General features: G+C 33.7%; 1 protein-coding gene across 1 annotated transcript; it reads left to right on the top strand.

The window, feature by feature from the left end:
- The first annotated feature begins 7 nt into the window (after window positions 1–7).
- On the top strand, window positions 8–21,956 carry LOC149422220 (transmembrane protein 64). The gene is made up of 3 exons (XM_089633668.1): window positions 8–698; window positions 1,559–1,714; window positions 21,062–21,956. The coding sequence occupies exons 1-3, from the start codon at window positions 159–161 to the stop codon at window positions 21,200–21,202; spliced, it is 837 nt and encodes a 278-aa protein (XP_089489794.1). The 5' UTR covers window positions 8–158; the 3' UTR covers window positions 21,203–21,956.
- The last annotated feature ends 619 nt before the right edge of the window (window positions 21,957–22,575 follow it).

The raw sequence follows: 22,575 nt of genomic DNA, 5'->3' as shown, positions 1-22,575 counted from the left end.
CCAATCTATGTTATTGACCTCGTCTCTGTATGTCACTGTCATTCGATTGTTCGTTTTTATTCCGTGGCCGTTTTGCGTGTTGAATTATTGACTACGTAGAATGGTTTTAATATCGGCCTCCGATATTACAAATTCAATGTGAACGACTCCGAGCAAAGATGGAAATAATATCCATCGATGATAATAATATCGAACCTCTCGTGAGTAGAAACAAGCGCGGTTTTTGTGCGAGGATAAATACCCGGAGTACATACAGTTATATTTTTAATATTTCGCTTTCAATAGTGCTAGTAGTTTTATTTATATTGGTGATATATTTCTTCAAAGATTACTTGAAAGCTGTGTTGTTTTGGGTGGAGACGCAAAATCCTTGGTGTATATTTGTGCTGTTCATATGTCTGTTCACGGTGGTAAGTTTCCCAGTGACGATCGGGTACCTGGTACTGATCATCACGAGCGGGTACCTGTTCGGGATCCTGCGCGGGATGGGCACGGTGCTGATCAGCGCCAACGTGGGGGTGGCAGTGGCGCACTACACGTTGCGGGCCCTGGGTGCGCGCCTGCCCGTGGGGCGCCTGCTGTCGGGGGACACGGCCCGCGCCATGATGCGCGTCATCTCGGGCCCGCAGGCCTTCCGCATCGTGCTCTTCGCCCGCCTAACGCCCATCCCCTTCGGCATCCAGAACACCATATTTGCGGTGAGTTCTTTTTATTCAATTACATCCTTGACTGAATGAGGAAAATAGTTAACAGTTCAAAACAAATAGACAGGAATAAACGGCGACAACGCCGACAACCGTTATTTGACCTTCCATTATCGCATTACCAGATACTGAATAAGGAAAGTAGTGAATAAAAAACTTATTGCTTAGATAAGAATTCATGTTTTTATGAATAATTTATACATCTTATCAGTATTATCCCCTCAAATCGGTTCTGCTCCTTGTAGTATAGTTTCTATTGACCCTAAATATATAGTATATATAGTACAAATGTTTTGCGCAAATTGGTCAACGACTGGCTCCTTGATTTAGGGAGGGTAAAAAGTGAAGATATGTTGATCATTAGATAATCTCATTATAAAAAATATATATGTACATTATTGTCAAAACACTGATACATAATTTTTTAAAGTCCATACAATACAAAAACACATATTTATCACCTCTGAACACAATTGTCAATTCTATATTAATCTGTACTTTATTTATCAATGCTATCGATTATTTTCTAATCATCCAACTATATTATAAACTTATAAACTACCCTTCCCATTTTTTCTACCTTACAACTCCTGTGGTGATCTGTCTTTTTATTACTACTATCTGGCTGTTATTTACTTTACCGGTTTTGTATTATATTAAGTACTAAATTATAATATGAACTAAACTTGTCAATTTGACTGGCCTAAAACAGGATCCATTCCTAGTTGGCTAGTCAAAGTTTCCGCATGTTTTATTGTATGATTTTTATGTGAAATAAATTTATTATTATTATTATTAAATACAATAGATTGTTGCTCTAGTATTAGTTGGTCATATTGAGTCTCCCTTTGCAGCTGAGCAGCGTGAGTGGCCTGCAATACCATACGGCCTCCTGCGCTGGCTTGCTGCCTGCGCAGGTCATCAACGTGTACCTTGGCTCCACTCTCCGCTCCATGCACGATGTGCTGCAGGAGTCACACCTCACCGGGTACATCGTATTCGCTTGTCAGGTAAGCATTAATACATTATTTCTATGTCAATTAAGGTCAATCAATAATTATTAATACTTAGGACGAGTTGTTTCGAGTTCTATAGAGTGCTAAGTTTGAAAAATTTTACATTATTGAGGTTGTTTAATCAAAAACGATTTTTTTTTTCAAAAATCCGGTTTTTTGTATGAAGATTTTCAGGAAGTTTCAGTTTGGCAGTGCGCTGCACCAATTCCCTGACAAAAAAATACAAAATGCTTCACTAATACGCAATATTTCACTTTCAAATAAATGGATTTAGCTTTATTAATTCAAAACATGATTTATTATGTCGGGGGAGACAGAAAAATACGCACTTTTAATTTTAATTTCGTTTATTAAGTCACTTACGCGATATGTCAATTAGTATGCGGCACCGTTATAGTCGCAGCCTACGGCGACTATGTTCATATTGTATTAGAATTAAATCACAAACCAGTCTATACAAACCTAGCGTAGCCCACAAACTTGAAAACTGGGATATAACTCTAAAGGGGACGCGAGCAGGCGTTATTAAAGGTTCCCCAACATTTATAGTAACTTTTAGTAATAATTTAATAATATAACTAAATTCAAGTATTAATTCAAAGTAAACATTCCATATTTACCATGAAGCGGAATTCGTAACCTTTACCAAAAATATATTACCTCTCCCAAAAGTCACCAGTCGCCACTGGTTGTTTCATTGAATTTGAACAATTCATCAAATTTCGAAGTTAAAATTAAAGTTCTGTAAAAATTCTATTCAAGTTCTGTTATTATTTCATCATGGGCCGGTTGTTTGTACTTGGTACTTGGACAACAACACAAATTGAATTATTATTATTGTAATAAGGAAGTTGAGTCCATTTTTTTTATTTTTTTTTTATCAATGTTCGCATTCAAACTTAAATACGAGTATTTTTTTTTTTTTTTAAAGTTTGTTTTCATGGTTAAATTAATTCTCAAAGTTTGAATTTTATTAAGCCCGCCAAAACGAGCGGAATCCGAGCGGTAAGAGGCGGGGTGTGGGTGTGACGTCATTCGAACTGTGAAAACCACGTCGCTTAAGCATTTTGTATGGAAAAAATTTCAATTCTTCAACAAGGAATTCCAGTAATTTTTTTACCAATGTTAACCGTCTATTAGAATTGATGTTTTTTTAAAAAAAAAAAAATTGATTAAGATTTCATAGTTAAATTAATATTTTAAGTTAGAATATTTGCTTTTCCCGCCCGGTACGGTACTTGTACGGTATTGCCGTCGCTATTTGTTGACTTGCCCCGCGCGAATTCAGGACCACCGCGCAGAAAAGTAAAGACCAAAAGTAAAATAACGGTTTACAGCCCAGTTCACTGTGAGACTTTTCTGGGCGGCCGGCGGCCTGAAGTGTATCACATGTTATGTGACATGTATAATAATAAAAACTTCTAAGTTATGCAATAAACAACATATTATTATAAAGCACTATACGAATATGTATCTTTAGAAATCCATTTCATATAATAATAACAACAAATACGTATGTACATATATTTGACAAACCCAAATAAACGTTTGGCCTATACACCTCTCTCATCTAAACCGACCATCTCTCATGTAATAGAAAGAGATGCACCATAGGTGATCCGTTGTACGTACAAGTCACGACACATGTGACGTCAGAATTCTTTCGACCAATCGTGGAGCGTATACAGTCTATTGCTATTGAATACTTTTTGAAGAACGTTTAACTAATTCTAAGAATAATAATATAGAAATATATTTATATATTTCTATATTATTATTTTTTGATCTACATGAACATATTTTTTATAAGTCAAAATATTTTTCACTCAACTTCCTTATTCTTATACTGCTATTTATATATTTACACTATTCTATTAATTTAACCCATTGATCTAACTGTTAATTTATGATCATCATTATTACACATATATGTTATTACCTAAATTGTTGTCAACCTGCTGACAAACTACAAAAGTAGTTTAGCAGGTTTAAAATAAAGAAAAAAAATAGGACTTCCAAAGAAATTTGTAAAAGATTGACTTATTAATTCTGCGAAACAACCTTTCCTTAAATTTCTATGTCAATTTGTATGTGTTTATCAGATAAGTAAGTAAGGTAAATACTAATATATCCTTTTCTCTATTGGCTAATATTGATTTACTTAGTTGTGTAAAATTAATACCCAATTGCGGTAGTTAATCTTATAATGTTGTTTCCTTCTTTCCATATCTATATTCAATCTTCAAATATATCATTAACTCATTCACATGGTAGAAACGCTGCTTTATTAAATTGGCTTTGGTCATGTTTAGATCTTAATAGCAAGGCTAACTTCCCAAGACAATCTTGTGTGGCGGTCTATTCTCTCAGCCTACCCATCTGGAGAAACAGTTAGGTTAGTCAGTTATTTCAGAATTAATTAAAATTATTTAATTAATTCTAGTAATTTGTTGACTTTGTTAGTGACTAATCTAAAAAAACAGCCGGCTACTGTATCAAAAAAATAAATTAAAATACGCATAGTGATTTTAAACTTCTTTCATATCACTCGTTGAGGTCTGGCAACACGCGCTATACTAACAATAAATTATGCAAAGTTATTATCACATGCGACACAAATATTAGATTATTTTTGTCATATTTTGTGTTTGTTTGTTGAAACTGTTGTAATTGAATAATTTACTATTTACAAAACTGTTTTTGAGCTTCATTCGTTGTTTAGATATTCACTCACTTGGAGAAATATTCAGTAGTGGAGCAAATAAAGTAAATTTAATATCAAAATCATTAACACATATTTAAAAAAAATATATCTGTCAACATTACTGGAAACAAAATTTAATAATTTATTTAAACTTAAGTCTCAAGAAAAACTCTCAAACGGTGAGCCCTGGATTTTTAAGGTCAATGCAACTATTTTCAGTTTGCAACATTTCCATCATAAGCTTTAAAATGTGAATACTATAATAATAATGAACTGTAATTAGTAAAAAAAAATATTTAAAAAAGTCCTTTTCTGTTGGGAATTTTAAGGTTATTACAACAATTTCTTTTTATGGAGCCTTAAAATATCCTTTTACAGTAAAAAAAATCAACCTTTAAAAAACGAGGTTTTTTTACTGTAATACATCTATTTTCTATCTGGCTGCGCCATTTCTTGGGCTGGCTAGTAATCAATTTCAAAGATTTTATTTTTTTATTTTTACTTAGGATTGAACCATTCTCCATAGTGACTAGAGTCAACACCGCTAATACCTAAGCCAAATCCTAATTGGATAGTAATTGGGTTAATTTCCAGTTCATTCATTTTCAAGGGCAACTCAACTGTTTTCAGCTCGTCATGTCATTTTCATTGTGCGCTGCAATGTTTTGAAATATTTATTTAAATGTAGAAAAATATAACAATACGCCATTTTTTTAGTTTAATTTTATTTTTGTGACACCGCACAACTCTCCCAACCGTCTGGAGCCAGTTAGACTATGGCATCCCCAATTGGGGTATGTTGTGAGGCTGGAGGTAGAGGGGAGGGAAAGGAGATGAGGAAGAGGGAGATGGAAAAATACCTGGATATTCAGATATTTTCTTTTTTAAATTAGAAAAATGATTTCAATAAAAGAGTGTTCAAATATGGGTGAAGTCGGTATAGTACCTAACTCCCACTGGTCTGTTGTAAAAATAATAAAACTTGTATTTAATTTGTACTAAACCACAATATTATTTTTATTGAGAAGATTTTATGAAAAAAACCACTGAAAAAAGCCATTAATTATAAACTTATTTACTGCCTTTAATCTTTAAATCAGTATGTAATGAAAACAACTGTAGATCATAAAATGTAAGAAGTAATATATTAGTTATTGATGTCAATAAATAAAACAAACAGAATAAAATTATCTTTACCTAATATATTGCTTGTCAACACAGTAAAAAGGAAATCTCTAAGAAGTGAATAATGTAATTTTATTTCTATTTACAACTTAATGATGGTAATATTTACCAAGTCTTCCATATTCCGCAGTACAATGGTGTACTCATTTGTCTTAAAGAGTCATCTGTTAAGTTGAGTCATTAATAAACCGTGTAAAAAAAAAGATTTACGACCGTCACTAGGAATATTGCAAATAAATATTTAATGTGAAATCTACGTTAATGCAAATATAATATGGTGCTTCTATGAGTTTATTTGGATGATTCTCTCAGTATCGCCTTGGTGAGAATTGAATTGTTGCTTGAAATGGATTTAGCCATGTTTAGTGATAAGATATGAATAGCCAAATACTTCCCATCGTTTCTGTTTTTCTTTTGATCCCCCTCAATCACTTATTTCGGTCTCACAAAACTCTCCAAATGGGAATGCCATAGTTCCACTTCCTCGGATAGTTGGTACTCTTGTGCCATTGTAAAGTTTAATGTGAGTACTCTACAAGAGTCTCAATTGCTCCCTACTGTCAAGCCAGTGAATATATTAAAAATAATTTTAAAAAAATCAACCCATAACATAGTTTTTTTTCTATAATGCATCTACTTTTATTAATAAGTGTATTTAAATAAAATATATTTTTATTTTATTTATTTTATATATATGTATAAATTACAAACAATACCAAAAAAAAGGACCTTTGTCTGTCCAACTGGGAAGGATTCCCGTTTCAGGACAGCCAAATTGGGTATTTAGAACATAATATTCTTACAATGGAATGGCGATGCTTTCAAAAGAAATTTTGAGAACATTGTTGATTGCATTCGAAGTGACAGGATGGTTTCTTTATCGTTGAAAGAATCGCAAAGATGTAATTTATTACCAGGGTCAATTTGGATAACATTCAGAACAGATGAATGGTTTCTTTCGGGACATCACAAGTCTGAGATTCTTTCCAGGGCATTTTGGAGAACATTTACAATTGTATAGTTAGAATTTCCACATTTATAAATCAGTATAAGACATATGAATCCTATAGTACTATATTCTATATATATACATATTATTTATTTTTTTGGTTTGATTGAGGATTAAACGTTCCTCCCCAGGGACTGGAGTCAACAACGCTAACAACAACACCAAAGCCAAATTCTAGTTGGATAGTACCTACATTTATTTCGTATATTAACTGACAACGAGTCTATATGCCGAGTTTGAGTTCGATCGGATGACAGGAACTGGTTTAATTCCGACTTCCACGATTCCGCTTAATTTATTCAATCAAGAAAACAAAATAGAATATAATCGGTAATAGTGTATTATCATGTATTTTAAAACACCCAATTGGGGATTGTTGTGGGGCAGAAGGTAATGGGGAAGGGAGTGAGATGGGAAGGAGGAAGGTAGAGAAGTACCGGGCTATTGATCGCCAAACACAGCTAAAGCCATTTTTAGCAACATTTTGATTTCTTAATTTTTAAAGTTATTCGGCTGTTACGTAATTTTTTTAAATTACGAGTATGTAATTGGTTGTCTCACTTACTTTAGACAAAGAATTCACATGCTTTAATTATGATGTAGGAACATCTGTAGGTTGGTTTCCTATAAATAGGCTGTTAGAAGAAATTATTGCACAGTTTTATTGCATTGTACATATTTACCCAAGTGTGTTTATAGATAATAATGTACATATGTATTATTATTATTATATTTTGAATATTAACTGATATCTAATAGCGATTGAGATAGCTCTTTTTGATGAGCCCGGTAAACCATACCATGGCTCAATTGAACGGTTGCCCCTTTTTTAAAATAGCGCCATTAAAGTTATCCAAGTTATTACATACTAAGAGACATGAACGGCATCTGACAGTTCGATATCTGGACTTGGACGTACGTATCTACACCTACTACTACTTGTCTTGTGTTACGAGGCTGTGTTCCGGTACCGAGACTAGTACGATCATTCATAAGCTGCGAGCCGTACAGGGGGGAGCTGTATCGGGCGAGTTGCTTTTAGCTCTTAGCTTATGGCTCCCGTTCAATTGAGCAGTCGTTCAATAGCTCCCGCTGTTAATAAAACGATTCATGACCCATTGCTAATATCTGAGGATGGGTTGTATCACAGATTTTGAACAATCCATCAAATTTAAATGTTCATTTTCGGGTTCTGTGAAAGTCCTATTCAAGCTCTGTTATTATATAATTATAGGCGAGTTGCTTGACAAAACTGAAATAATAACAGAACTTGAAAAAAATCTTACACATAACATAAAAATAAACTTTTTAATTTTACAAATTGTTCAAATTCTCTGAAACACCCATCTAGACCACTAATCGTTGCTGTGATTTTTTTATAATGACAATAAAATTGGCCAATGATTCCCACCAATCATAAACTACAAGTATTACATAATCACATTGTAGTTAGTTGCCAGTAATCTGGTTTTTGATGGTTTTATAAGTGTAATCTTATCATTGATGCATCTAATAATAAAAAAAGTTATGTTGGTGGCTTCATTTTCAGTAACTAAATATGTACACAGAGTTTTATCTGATTTTGTATGTAGTTCAAAAGTGAAATCAACACCATTTTTCCGTCTGTACAGTGAAAACCAGATATTTTCAATTATATTTTCCATTGCAAGTTTAATTGAATTTTTTAATTAATAGAGTTCCGCTTGTTTGGTCAAGCTTGTCTCACTCAAATGAAAATAAATAAAAAAGAAAAAATTTGTTGTATTTATAAATTACTTACTGTGTTTTTTGCAAAATAGTTCGAACTGTCTTGAACCAGGGGGAATATGCCAACCCCAATTTGGGGTGTGTTGCGAGGATAAACGTAGTGGCTAGAGGGGAGATGTGAAGAGGAAGAATCTTAGGAGCGATTCCGTTTCTACTTGAGCAAACACTTTGTGGCTTGATATTATACAAAATGAAACAAACACTTAGTTTTAAACCACTTTATTTTGAGGTATATTCGTCGACCGGTTTCGATTGGACTCGATCTTCTTCAGGACAATAAAATATAATACTAAATTATAATACAGAGCAAGGTATAAGGTAAACATAAAAGAAAGAGAAAGTATGTAGTAGAGGGAGAGAACATCAGAAACTGGTGTTTTTAACCTTAAAAATAATGATTTTTTCGCTGTCGTGCGAGAGAACCGGAATCGCAGTTAACGAAAAGTCATTAATTTTAAGGTTATTCACTATCCTCTATTTAGAACCGTAATCTCCCCTCTGGTCACTGAACACAACTAAAAGAATTAGCCCATTTCTGCCAAAGTCAAGGGTTTTTTTCAAGTACCTTAGAGAGACTAGAGGTGGCTGCCAAATTCAACAGTGGGGCACACTTACGATTTGCACAGGTTCAGCAGTTGTGTACTATTAATGTATCTGCGGGCCGTATACAGTACGCTCAGCTTCAGGCTAACTTGACTCTGGCTTCGATGGAACTCTCGTGCCTGATCTGGTCACTTATAGTTACTCCAAGCATGTGTTCAATTCCACTAGTATTTTTTTATTCTTAAAACGTATTTACATCAAATATAAACTTTTTCCATAACAAAATGCTGTTTGAAAAACACTGGATTTATTATTATTTTTTTTTTTACAAAAATAATTGAAATAGAGAGTATAAATAAAACATTCTTCTGGCACACCCTATACTAGAAATAACTGGTTTATGATACATATTCTAGAATGCATTTAATATCCCTTTGCCCACAGAAAACTATATAAACCTTCACACAAAACCTTATCACCTGTGTTAACGGCCTACAAATAGTTGCTGATTAGAGCAGTGCCAATCCCACATGCTATGTTGGATTGCAAAACATATAAAATTATTTATTGCATTAATAACATTATATGGGTTTTTCCACAAATTAAATTATAATGGAATGTATAGGAAAAAAAACGATCTCTTCTGTTTTTCATGCAATATTTAAATTTTATAAATTCTTAAAACTTCACCTATTAAAATAATAATTGAAAACTGGAAACTTGTTCTTGAAAATCATAATAATGTCAAGGAACTCCTCTGATGTTGACTAAACAAGTTTTTTTTAAATGTTCTGCATTGCTAAATGATAGTGTCAACCACTGAATAGATAATAAATACACACTAGAAATGCCTTCCATGTAGATTTGAATGGAAACCAATGTCGCCACTAATACCTTTTGGTTCTAGCCCGTTTAGCAAGTGCTCTGACTCTCTTTCACTTGCCTGACGTTGTATATCGCCATTCATAGAATAAAGAAGTACACAAGAGATGCCTTGTAGGCCTACATATTTCGTTATACAAATATTTGCCTAATCGAGGCTTAAATTTCAAACACAAAACTGTGTTTTTTTATTTTTGATGTGAAGAGTCCCAACTGCTCCCAAACGTCTGGAGCCTGTGAGACTATGATATCCCCAATTGGGGTATGTTGTGAGGCTGACAGTAGTGGGGACGGGAAGAGGAATGTGGGGAAATACCTGGCTATTCAGATCTGGTCACAAAAAACGGCCAAACTCATTTCAAGCAACGTTTCAATTTTGAATGGGTGGTCTCACACCAGGGCGATACTGAGAGTGTCTTCTACTCAGGAACGTGCCGCAAAAATACTATATATTATTTTAGTAAATTGTGAAGTAACACAAATTAATCAATTAAAATTTACCTGGACATGCCGGGATTCGAACCCGCAGGCTCCAGCTTGCTAGTTGAGAGCCTTACCGCTCGACCATGGAGGCGTCAAAAGGCATTTCCATTTTAATTTCATAATGGTGATGAAACACAGTTTTGTACTGCAAATTTAAGGCCTGATTGGTCAGACTTTTGGATCATGACACATGCCCATATTGAATTATTTCTTATGTTCATCTTTATTCTATGGTTTCAACACAACGGAGCTGGGCGAATGGTGCTGAATTCTCAATGTTAAATCATTGTGGTTGACATTGATGTAGCAACGCGTATTATGCAACATTTGTTGACACCTTTACGTTACCTCCAATCTTATAAACCTTTCGTAACACCAGTCAGACACGATCGTTGCAAATGCACATAATATGAAAATACTTCTCTTATAATACATAAATCTCATGTTACGTATATACGACACTGAAGATATAACCTATAGAAGTGTGTTGCGCGCTGTGCTCGTAATAGTATGATGCGGATGTTGATTTTAAATGTTTTTATGTTGTTATTTTTACTATAAACTGCCCCTGCTCTCAACATAAGATTTCCCAATGAGACAGGCACAGTAAATTATCAATGTATAAAAGTTGAACAAATAAAATAAAATAAAAATTACTTGCTTTAGTGGAATTGGTACATTTTCTTTCTTGTGCAGATAATCAATTTCATTGACCTGTCTGAAGCCTAGGAGTTAAAAGGTCGTATGTTAATTGGCGACATCAGTTTTCTTTCAAATTGGTGTGCTAGATACTCTCAGTATCGCCCTGGTGAAAAACCACCATTTAGGATCGCAACTTTGCTTAAAATGGCTTTAGATAAAACTCTTTGTGTTTGTCTAATTATGGAGGCAATTGAAATCCACAAAACTCAATTAACATTAATACAGATGACGGGGCTAAGCTCGTATATATAATTGATGGGTACACAAAACTAATCGCCCAAAACCACAATAATTTGACTAATTATACTGAAATACAGGCCTTGGGAGGATTGACGGTGACCGGATAAATCATCACAATGATAATTCATCACATCTTTAAAAAGTTATATAAAGTCATGGAAAGTGATGAAACAAAAACATTATTAACCCTTTGAAAGCTTTAATTTGCTCCGTTTTATCTATACCCGTACGCGGTACATATTTTCAAATACCTATGCACTCAATTAAATGTCAAATTATAGCATTCTGGCATGATTTATTGGACTATATAGACAGAACAGATTATTCTCCACAAATCCTCGTGTGTCAACACTCTTAGATTTTTTTAAAAACAAAAACATAAAATTTCATACAAAGACGTACCGTATCTTTTGATTGTGGTCCCGCCATTCACTCGGCGTGTGTGTACTTAGGTGATGGACACAAGTGGGACACCATGATCACTTATCATTTTTAGTTATGAATAACATACTAGTACTAACGCCATCCGTTGACAAAAATGTAAACTAAAGGACTAAAAGGCGCGAAGAGGCGCACTTGATTATCGAATTTTTTTTATGAAATACAATTTTATTTTTGAGAAATTCTTGTAGATGTCAGCATCGTGATAGTTCTACGAATATCCAAGTGAGCAAGAAATACATTTATGACGAAAGAGCGCTGGAATATCGGCCGTCAAAGTTTCCGTATCAACTGTTGATACAGCCGCGTGTGAGTATAGACTTTTTGCCGTAACAACAGTTGATACGACCGCGTGCAAAGAGTTAACTTGGTTAAGAAGGTTAGGTTAGGTTAAATATTTTTTTTTTCTCTATCCATTCTAATGACTATCACTTTTTAAAAGTGTGTTGAATTGTCGCTGTGTTGAGTTATCATGGAACCAGGATTGACATGTGCAACACGGTATCCCTTCTACATGCATAAACCCACACTTCTCGACAATCTACCAATCTCCACATCTACCCCTGATGATGGACAACCTAATTCTCTCCGAAACGTTGGTTAAAGAAGAAGGAAAACGCAACAAGGCATAATACTCCAAAATTAATTCACGGCTTTAGTCATGTTGCGGGAATCTGGAACAGTTGGGGATCTTGTACAAATTCATTAAAAAAAATGGATTACACTTCTAAGAATTGTCTCTTCGCTGGTATATGGTAATGTTACCCAACCGGGAATGGAACAAATCATATGCTTTACATTTTACATAGATGGTGGATCTTACTTGTAGGTCTGCAATACGTTATGTAGGTTGATGACAAAATAACTGGTATAATTACAAATCTTGAAATAAAACCTGTATTTTGATGACTTTCTCCATTACATGTTCAGATGTAATTTTACAGAGTTAAAATTCATTCCTATTTAACTTATACTTGTTTAAAAATGGCATCAGGTATAAAAGCGTAATCTCAGAACTAACGAAATTGAAACGTAATTTGTTACGTTATAATAATTTGTTAATGCGTTATGGCCGTCTGAAACCGGTGAGACTATGTCATCCCCAATTGGGGTGTGTTGTGAGGCTGAAGGTAGTAAGGAGGGGAAGAGGAAGCTGGGGAAGTATCTGACTATTCAGACCTGATCATCAAACACTGCTAAAACTATTTCAAACAACGTTTCGATTCTAGATTGTTGTTTTTCACGTGGGCGAGATACTGCGATAAACGATACTTTCACTGGCAATATCTATCACTCTGGAACGTGCCACAAATTCTCTATATTATTTAAAATTAATAAATTGTGAAATAGCATAAGTTAATAAGATATAATTTACTTGCGCACGCAGGTATTTGAAACCGCAACATCCGGATTTATAGCCAAGGCCGTCATGTTTTTTTATTAAGTTATAAAATGTTCCATTATATATTAGTTGACCTTAACCTAGTCCTGAAGAATTTATTACTTCATACTTATATATTAAAACATGTTTTTTATAGCACTGAGGCGAAATGCACTATATATGTAAATATATATATACTAGAAAAAACGGTTTGGTAATTGATCTGCATTAAAATAAAATTATACTGTTACTCTTTTTCAAGATATTAAAAAAAATATCTATCACATTGTTACTTGAAAGAGAAAAAGGAATATATGCGATTTTAATGGGGGACTCTAGTGACAGGTTCAGGTATGTAAATGTTTTATTTTGTTTATTTAGGAAAACCAACAGATTTTTTACATCTTTAAATAATAAACTTATAAAAAAAATACAAATAATATCTAATGATAGGTTTTCACTTAAAAATTAATTATAATAACAAACTAAGTTAAATCATAAATTCGTTGTAAATTGAAGTTTTTAATTTTATAACCATCAGTTATCAGAAATTAACTTGTTAACAGTATTAACTTGTTAGTGTATTCAGATTGTAAAACTAACATTAATTTTTACTCAGTTTTATCAGTATTTCTTGGAATTTTTTCAACGTAATACATGATGTTAGATATTGATAGGTTAATTTGTGTTCTGAAAGTGCCTGTGAACTTTCTCCTGTCATTTGATTAGTTAATGGGTGCTCTAGTTGGCCTTTGCTCTGTCACTTGTACAAGCGATCAGGCGCAAACCCCGTTTATTGGTTAATGATGGTTAAGTGGGGTCACCTCAATAGGGTCTAGGAATAACTTATGAGGGAATATTTTATTTAAACTCTTACATTGTTGCACGGCCGTTATACAGATGCAAAATTATAACCTTGTAAGTTGGCTGCTGCAATTGTTACATGTACTTTGAAATGTGTGGGGAAAACACATGATTCAAAGTACATTTGTAATTATTATTTATGTGCGATGGCTGACTTTGCTTGACTTTCCATTAGCGTTGGCGGCTCGTGACTTTTAGGTGTCCTAGAGTGCTAATATTACAAAAAATGGCATTATTGATGTTGCTGAAGCTGAAAAGGATTATTAATTTTTTTTTGAAAATTAGATTTTTTGTATAAAGATTTACAGGAAATCCGTGCGGCTAAACTGAAATTTCCTGAAAATTTTCATACAAAAAATCGAATTTTTGAAAAAACTAAAAAGTCGTAAAAAACTAAAAAGTCACAAGCCGCCACTGGTTAGCAATAAAAAACATGAAATTAATTATAAAACTTGTTTTTTTTTTTTATAAATATTTTTGTACGTTTGCATTACCTACTTAAATCTTTTGATTAATAAATAAATTTCTTATGTATGGTCTTGTAAATTGTCAAAATATTAAATTCTGGAGTCGTGCATAGCTACGCATCTGAACGTACTTTGATTTGTTACAACATCGGTTTTGAAAAATTTTGTTACACTTATTATATTTCTACATTTTATTGTCAAACTGTAAGGCTCAGTTCTTTTGTTGGAGATTCAAATGTAACATTGTCGTCAAATGGTTATTCAGCGGAAAAAGCTGAAACGGACTTTAACGGAAACCTTTCAACTGTCAAAACAAAATGGCGCTGAGTGGTCATTTGATGACTTTGTCACATGTGAATTTCTGCAAAACAACTGGGCCTTAGTGAGCTGCAAGTCGCTACTTTGTAAAAATCTTTATGACCACAGGCGATTTTTGGCATATTATGCCAAGTTTGCAAAAACTTTTCAGCAATCGCTTGCCATAATGTGCCAAATTTATAGAACCTCAAAATGTGGGATAAATAGTGAAATGTAGTTGGATTCATTGGCTTTAAACCGCAGTAAACAATTTTGTATTGTTGATATTTTGAGGAATGGTATTAATTAAATAATATGGTAAATGTACATGTGACACCAATCACTCGAGTGGACAAACTTGATGGGAAAACGATATTTATAACTATAAATCCTTTGATGGTCATGAATGATTCCATTTGAAATAGCTTCTTGAGTCATAAATGATATTAATATCTTATCTTGATCAAACATTATTCTATATCCTTACACAGCTAATTAATCACACAGACTGACATCCAAAGCTTAGAGTGCAGAATGTGGAAAACTCTTTTTTTAATGCTTCCGTTTTTTTTGTCCGGGTTAAATCTTCCCTATAGGAAAAACTAAACCCTTCCACACACTTTTCCACAAATGATTATCTAGTCAATCAACATTATGCAAGTGCATTATATAAGTAAAATAAATACAAAACAATACAAAAACAACAACACGTCAAATCACCAGAGATCAAATGGGAAAAAAAATTCACCGACTCCAGATATTTTCATATCAGAGGGTTCGGCTCGGTAGAACTCCTAACAGGGCCTATAAATCCTACTGAGCCCTCAACATAAATATTTAAAAAATCTTTCGTTATCCTACATGTATTCAAAATGACCGACTTTTGCATCTTTATATATAAATTTTTTGATAGATCTAATACGCCTAAATTTTGAATGAGAGAGCTAGGTATAATGCCAGTAGCCGAAATAACGAACGGTAATATTTTTATAGTCTGAGAATGCCAAATTCTTTTAATCTCATTTCCTAAATCTGTGTATTTTCTTATTTTTCATAATTTTTTATTTATATGCCTACTTTAAGCCCAGAAGCGTTGCATGTTTTTTTTTGTGTATCATGTTAATTTATAGTTTTTGTAGGAGCCCAACTGCTTTCAATATCCATCGACTCTATTTAGATTTTTGTACAATAAGAAAAAAGATAATATCGCACACCTAGATAAAGGGTAGCACAACTCGAAATAATTCAAAATTGAGTTATTGCGATTTTCGGAATCTGCGTCCAAAACTACACAAACTACAAAGACACCTGTTTTAAAATCTCCATCAATAATAATGTGATGGCGATGTAAGTTAGTCTTTCTGTAACAACAGTAACACATCACCAATTACGATATATCAGCAGTAGGGGAAGGTGCTGTCAATACGCACAAAGACTGGATTATTTCGACATAGTTTTGTATTCGTGATTAACTGCAGCCATAAAGCGTGAATTATTTTAGTTGATTTGGTATTCGTGATTGAACCTGTCTTGTTTCTCGGGCGTTCTACATATCAACTCCACACACTCCGGTTTTGTTTACAAAAGTAAGTAATTTTAATTTTACTAATTCATAATAGTTGATTAATTTGAGTTGATAAAATTATTAAACAATGATTTAGTCACGAATACTAAAATAACACGAAATTAATTAATAAACAAGTGATACGTGTGTTTGATGATAAGTAATTGAGCAAATAAATATCCCAGTAAAATAACATACAACATTATATAAAAATATTTTTAATCGGTCACATAAAAATCGAGTAAAATGTTTTTTGCTGTTCCTGAAAAAAGAGGTATTTTGAGTTGTACTACTCTTCATCTAGGTGTGCGAATAATACGCTTGAAAATAACTTCTCGCAAATACTGTAGAATAGTTATACCACCTCCAATTTCTGACATTTCTCATATATTCTGATAGCAGTATGCTACACTAGCACCCATTAGGTACGTCTTGTTTACTTTCATACATTTTAATAGATTTTAGACGTGACTATGCCATGCTATACTAGCACCTCTAGTGGCAGGGCCGGCTCTGTGCAGGCGCAATTGGAGCAGTCCACTCCTGGCGCCGACTCTCCAAAATTCAGATAATACCTAACAGTTTCTTACTAGCGCCAAGTGCCGTTTGACTTAAAGCCGGCCCTGTCAAGTGGCCACAGTAGCCAGCCAATACAAGTATTGCCAGTATTTTATTGTAGTTATTATTAATATTCTAGCAAATAGCTTCTAGTTATGTAATAAAATTCCAAATATATCCCAATATGTAGCTGCATTAAGGTAAATTTGAATTCCGATAATATCTATCGAAAACAATGTTTGTGTTCTCAGTTAATAGCTTTAATGCCAATGTTTAAACTAACATGATATTTTCCTAACAAACTGTATTAGTAAACAGTATGTAAGATGGAGTTGGTTTATTCCAAGGCATGTGTGTACTCTACCAGGGCCAGTTGTAATTCATCTAAGTGCTTGTTCAACAGACGATAATGTATGCTACACTAATTGACAGGTTTTCCTACAATCATAATTAATGTATATTGCCGGAATGAATGTACTTCTTGAGTGAAATTAAAACACCTAATGATCATTCAAATTACTACATTTTGATTGGAAGCCAAAAACACTATTGTTACTTACAAACTAATTAAAGAAACCATCAAGCCATTTATCTTCAAGAGGGAAAGAACTGTCACTGTTTCGGCACACACTTCTTGCTTTGTCCTCATTTATAAAATGGTTCATATACTTTTCTGTTATACCAACATTTGACATGACCAGCTCAAGTAATTGATTTTCTTTATGATGTGCAAGACCCACAGGCATTCCCGAAATCTTCTTCCATTCATTTTCAGATCATAATATTATATATTTTTTTTTACTTTATTTATTTTCATTTCTTTACATATATTATACATATTAATAGACAGTAATTAATAACATAATATATATTACCAAATTGTATACACAAGAAATGAAAACCCACTAAGGCACTGCCTGAGTGTGGGTAATATAAAACCATTACTATATTTCAAGTACCTAAGTATAATAATATATATAAGTAGAAAAAGTTTTTTTTTTGTTTATAGTTATTATAAAAGTAAAGAGAAAACATTATGTACAATAGTTTATAAAGTTTCAGCAAGTGAGTTGTAGAAAGGATCAATAAATTTATATAAAAAGCGTTTCAATATCTGCGTCATTCAGCCATAATTTTACCTCCTTAACATATTCTATTGTTTTATTTATCATTTGAGTTTGTAGTGGTAGAAGGTTAAATGTACGAGGACCAATGAAACTGCTATGTGTCTGCATTAATTTAGTATTTGTTTGGGGGGTGTAAAATATATTATTTGTTCTTTTGCTCATTCTGTTTTCATTTATTTTTGTTTTTAAATAAATATTTCATAGTTTGTAATATAAATAATTTACGAATGTTAAATAATTTAGATTCTTTGTATAATAGGTCGGTCGAGAATGTTTTATTTTTGTTATATATGACTTTAATTATGTGTTTTTGAATTATTTGTAGGGGCTTAATAAATATAATAAATATTCACCTCACACTTTTCCTCTCCGTCCATTCCCTCTACTTGTCCAAACGCAATGTACAAAATTCTGTGTGAGCTCATCAGATATTGTCAGGTTATTTGTGACATAGTCGTCATCACAACTTGTTCAAGATACCACACGGCCACATAGAACAGATGTTATAGCGCAGTATAGCATGACAAGAGGATTGGTGCTATTGAATGACATTTCTAAAACAGTAGATAAAATATTTGATTACTCTACAAATAAACCTTAAAACTTTTTTTTATGCCTTATTAAGATAGGTATTTTCTTCAGGTTAACCCCTGGGATATTCTGAGATTTTGTCATTTGGTTTCTTTAGATGATCTGTCAGATGAATGATTTATTTAGAAATATTCCCGTTTAACATTAATTCACTTTTTTTTTAATATATCGCAATATGAAATACTGTTTTTGAAAGCAAAAAAAAAAAAATTACATATTTGGAAGTATCTATGGTAAACTTTTTAATACAAATACAAAGCATGGTGTTGCCACTTTCTAACACTGCTTAAACCTCATATTAATACAAAAGGATATAGAACATATATAGGATAAGGCTTGATAGAAGAGAGGATATTTGTTTAGAGAGGGATAGCCTAAAAATATGTGATCTAAAGTTCCCACTTCTAGACCACAGAATGTACAATCTGAGGAGTCAAGCACATGCATTTGAGAAAACATGCAATAAAGGTAAGAATAGTATGATTTAAGATTTTCACGGCCAAAAGTATTTTTGTTATTTGTTTTTGGGGTATTATGCCGTGTTGCGCTAACTCCTTCTTTAGCCAACGTTTCGGACAGCATTACAGTGTCCATCATCAGGGCAGATGTGTTATTTGAGGTTGTGTTAAAATTTGAGCTTATGTATGAGGTTGTGATACCGTGTTGCCAGCTCCAACCCTCTGAGCTAACATTAACGTATCATTTTTCATATAAAGTGGTTTTCTTCGTTTAGCTCTGGTGTATCCGTCAATTACCGGATACCAAGAACTATTAAGCTTAGCTCCATCGTCTCTATTAATGTTTACAGGATTTTTATGGATTTCAATGGCCTCCGTAATCAGCCGTGCTCTATAAGTTTTGGGTCTCCCCAGGATTTCAGGAACAAATCCAAAGTAATGCCCGGTGTCAATCAAATGCTCGGCAATTGCCGATTTGTCAGGGTGGCCGAGTTTACAAGCTCTGAAGTGTTCTGAAATCCTTTTGGAGATATTCCGCTCTGTCTGGCCTACATAGACCTTGTCACATCCGGAACAGCTGAGTTTATACACTCCATCTGTTTCCAGAGGAAACGTAGTCTTTGCAGACCTTAGTAAGTCCTGTATCTTTGTTGTTGTTCCGAAGACAGTCTTGATATTTTCCTTTCTCAATAGCCTGGCAATTCTGTCTGTCACATTGTGCACATAAGGCAGGAAGGCACAGCCTTTCGACTCTTGTTCAATTCTGTCTTCGTTTGGTGCAGATTTGGCTCTTATGATTTGCCTTGTTTGACTTGCTGGGTAGCCGTTACGCTCCAGTGCATCGGTCAGCTTCGTAAGTTCCGCTCCGATTTTATGTTCTTCATATATTCTGGTCGCTCGGGTCACCAATGTATGGATAAGTCCTCTCTTCTGCGCTGGGTGGTGGTGCGAATCAGCGTGTAAGTACCGATTCGTATGGGTTGGTTTCCTATATACAGTATGCCCTAGGCTACCATCGTGTTTTCGCATCACCTCCACATCTAGAAAAGGCAGGATTTTATCTTCGTTTTCCAGTTCCATTGTGAATTTAATTTTGCTGGACCATCTTAATTCTCTCCACAGCAAAATCTCCACTGTCAAATAAATTTAATATTTTATAGGTATGAAAAAATTCCCAGTGCAACTTTAAATGCAAATTAGGCATTTTTCGAGAGAATTTTGCTGTATTTTAAACGAGTTGTGTTTTATTAAATATTTCCTTAAATAAATTTGCTTAATTATTATAGTTTTTTTTAATATTAGCATACCCACTAACATTTGTATTTATATATCTTCCTTTCAAACCATCTTTTTCTTCTTTTTACGGAGGCTTAAATCAACACAATTGTTGTTTTTATGGCAAGCTTTTGAAGTTTCGCCCACAACATCTGCTGGATAAGTTAATTTAAAAAAATGATAATTATTAGTAATCGTTTAAATTTTTTTTATTTAAAATCTTGCAAAAGTAGGTAGGTACTTGGAAATTTATATTTTTATTGTCTATGCTTTAATTTGTTGCAAGTCTCAGGGACAAGTCATTTCATGTAACAGGAATTATTTCTCATGATTAATTTTGTCTTAAGCGAAACATATTTCCACAGTACCTAATGAAATGAATCAAATTATTTTACTTTCTGTTATAGACCCCTTGAGGAGATTTTTCACATAAACGGCACTTTTTAAATTATTCATTTCGTATTTATTCTAACACTTTGAACACCATCAATCATAATTCAGGACACTATTTGATATATTTATTTGTCAGGTTCATAACGATAGACATTGTTGTGTTTGTAAAAAAATAGTGACTGATATTGATTTTTCACTGTGGGTGTCGTAAACGTTCAAATAAAGTATGATAATAATATTGACTACACCAAGCCAAGTCACAAATAGCTATTTATTTAAAATTTGGCCAGAACAGAACAGTGACAAAATGAAACATGGTAAAATAATTGGCTGCTTGTTTTTTTTCTTCAGTGTTCTGTTTTGCCATGGAACCAAAAATAAAATATCTAATGATGAATTGTCTCTTTCAGATTATGATTGGCATAACCCTGATGGTGTGGGTGGTGCAGAAGGCGAGGCGGGAGCTGACCTTGGCCCTGCTGGAGGCCGAGGGGGCGGGGGGGCGCGAGGGGCTCCTCTCCCCCTCCTCCAGCCTGGCGTCACTCAGCTAGCCGAGCCCCCCGCCACTCGTGCCAAGGCCAGAGCACGTGTGAGCCCCCCCATCCGACTGTTTCTCCGACCGGCGCAGGCGTGTTGCTAGGACTCCGGGGAGCCTAAGGGCACCTCAGTCACCCCTATCACTAGCAGCCACATTGTAAGCCCCTCCATTCAACTCTTCCTCCACCCCAGGCACAAACATCTTACTAATTGTAAATTCTACAGTGTACCAATCTCCATGATATCTGGATTGACTTCCATAAATACTTAAAGCCAGCCAATATCGAATACAAATGAACAATTTGAAAGGCACCTAACTTTTGTCTATGGAATCCAAATTATAACCTAAATCATGTCTATGGAATGCAAATTGGAGTTGATAATTTTCTATGGGATTCAAATTAGAATCTTATTTTGTTTTTGGAATGCAAAAGTCTTTAGTTTGTTTATGGCTGCCCATAAAATAAAATTAACAATAGTTTTGATGGATTTTTAAATTTCGAAAAATTCATCAAAACTTCTTTCAATCCATCAATATTAGAGTACAATATGAAATGCAATCTATAGTTTGTCTTTTTAAATCACTCCCAATAATACATATTCGCCAAACTAGTGTCTACGGTTTTTAACTCATGTTAGCTTGTATCGGGTTCCTTTTAGAGATTAAAAAAATCTGTTTTTTGAGAATATGACTAACCTTGTGTGTAGTGATGTGCACCCGGGAATATTCCCCGAATTGATATAAATTCCCCAAAGTTGGGATTTTTTTTTTTTGGAAAAAAAAAGGCATTCCGAATGAGTTGTCTTTTTTTAATGAAAATGTATTATATTTAGCAATTTAATGATGACTTGTAAATTAGTTTTTCGATATCTTCAAATATGACGAAGTTATTAGCTTTCAAAGGGAAGTTGGGTAAAATGTTTACAATTATGTCTCTTGATGTCACATGAGAAACAATTCAGTACAATTCATAATTTGAATGGCAATGCTGCACTACTGATGCGCTATTCATTCTATGTACCGTGACATCACGCGCTTATCGACCGGCTGCAAATATCAATATTTTCGGTATTTTTCAAAAATTCCAAAATACTGTCCTCAGCATGCTTGTGTTAACATGATGCATTGTAAATAACTTGAAATTTAACTGAATGAGACAATCTCATGGGGATTTCACTATTTAGATGAAAATTCCCGCAATACTCTCCGTTTCGGGAATATTCCTCAGAATTTTCTCAGGAAGTTTCTAGGGAATATTCATGGAAATTTTCTCGGGAATATTCATGGGAATTTTCTTGGGAATATTCATGGGAATTTTCTTGGGAATATTCATGGGAATTTTCTCTGGAATATTCATTGAATTTTTTAAGGAATTTTATTATGTAT

This window comes from Hesperophylax consimilis, chromosome 7, assembly GCF_061612785.1.
Source record: "Hesperophylax consimilis isolate HC1 chromosome 7, BYU_Hcon_1.0, whole genome shotgun sequence".
NCBI classification, from domain to species: Eukaryota; Metazoa; Arthropoda; class Insecta; order Trichoptera; family Limnephilidae; genus Hesperophylax; species Hesperophylax consimilis.
Note: the sequence above shows the minus strand (reverse complement) of the source record. Positions and strands in the feature narration are given on the sequence as shown.

Bases quoted from the DNA above. Each gene is read 5' to 3' on its own strand.
- LOC149422220 (XM_089633668.1), top strand. From the start codon at position 159: ATGGAAATAATATCCATCGATGATAATAATATCGAACCTCTCGTGAGT. The intron at 699-1,558 runs GTGAGTTCTTTT...CTCCCTTTGCAG, and splicing joins TCCAGAACACCATATTTGCG to CTGAGCAGCGTGAGTGGCCT. The intron at 1,715-21,061 runs GTAAGCATTAAT...TGTCTCTTTCAG, and splicing joins ACATCGTATTCGCTTGTCAG to ATTATGATTGGCATAACCCT.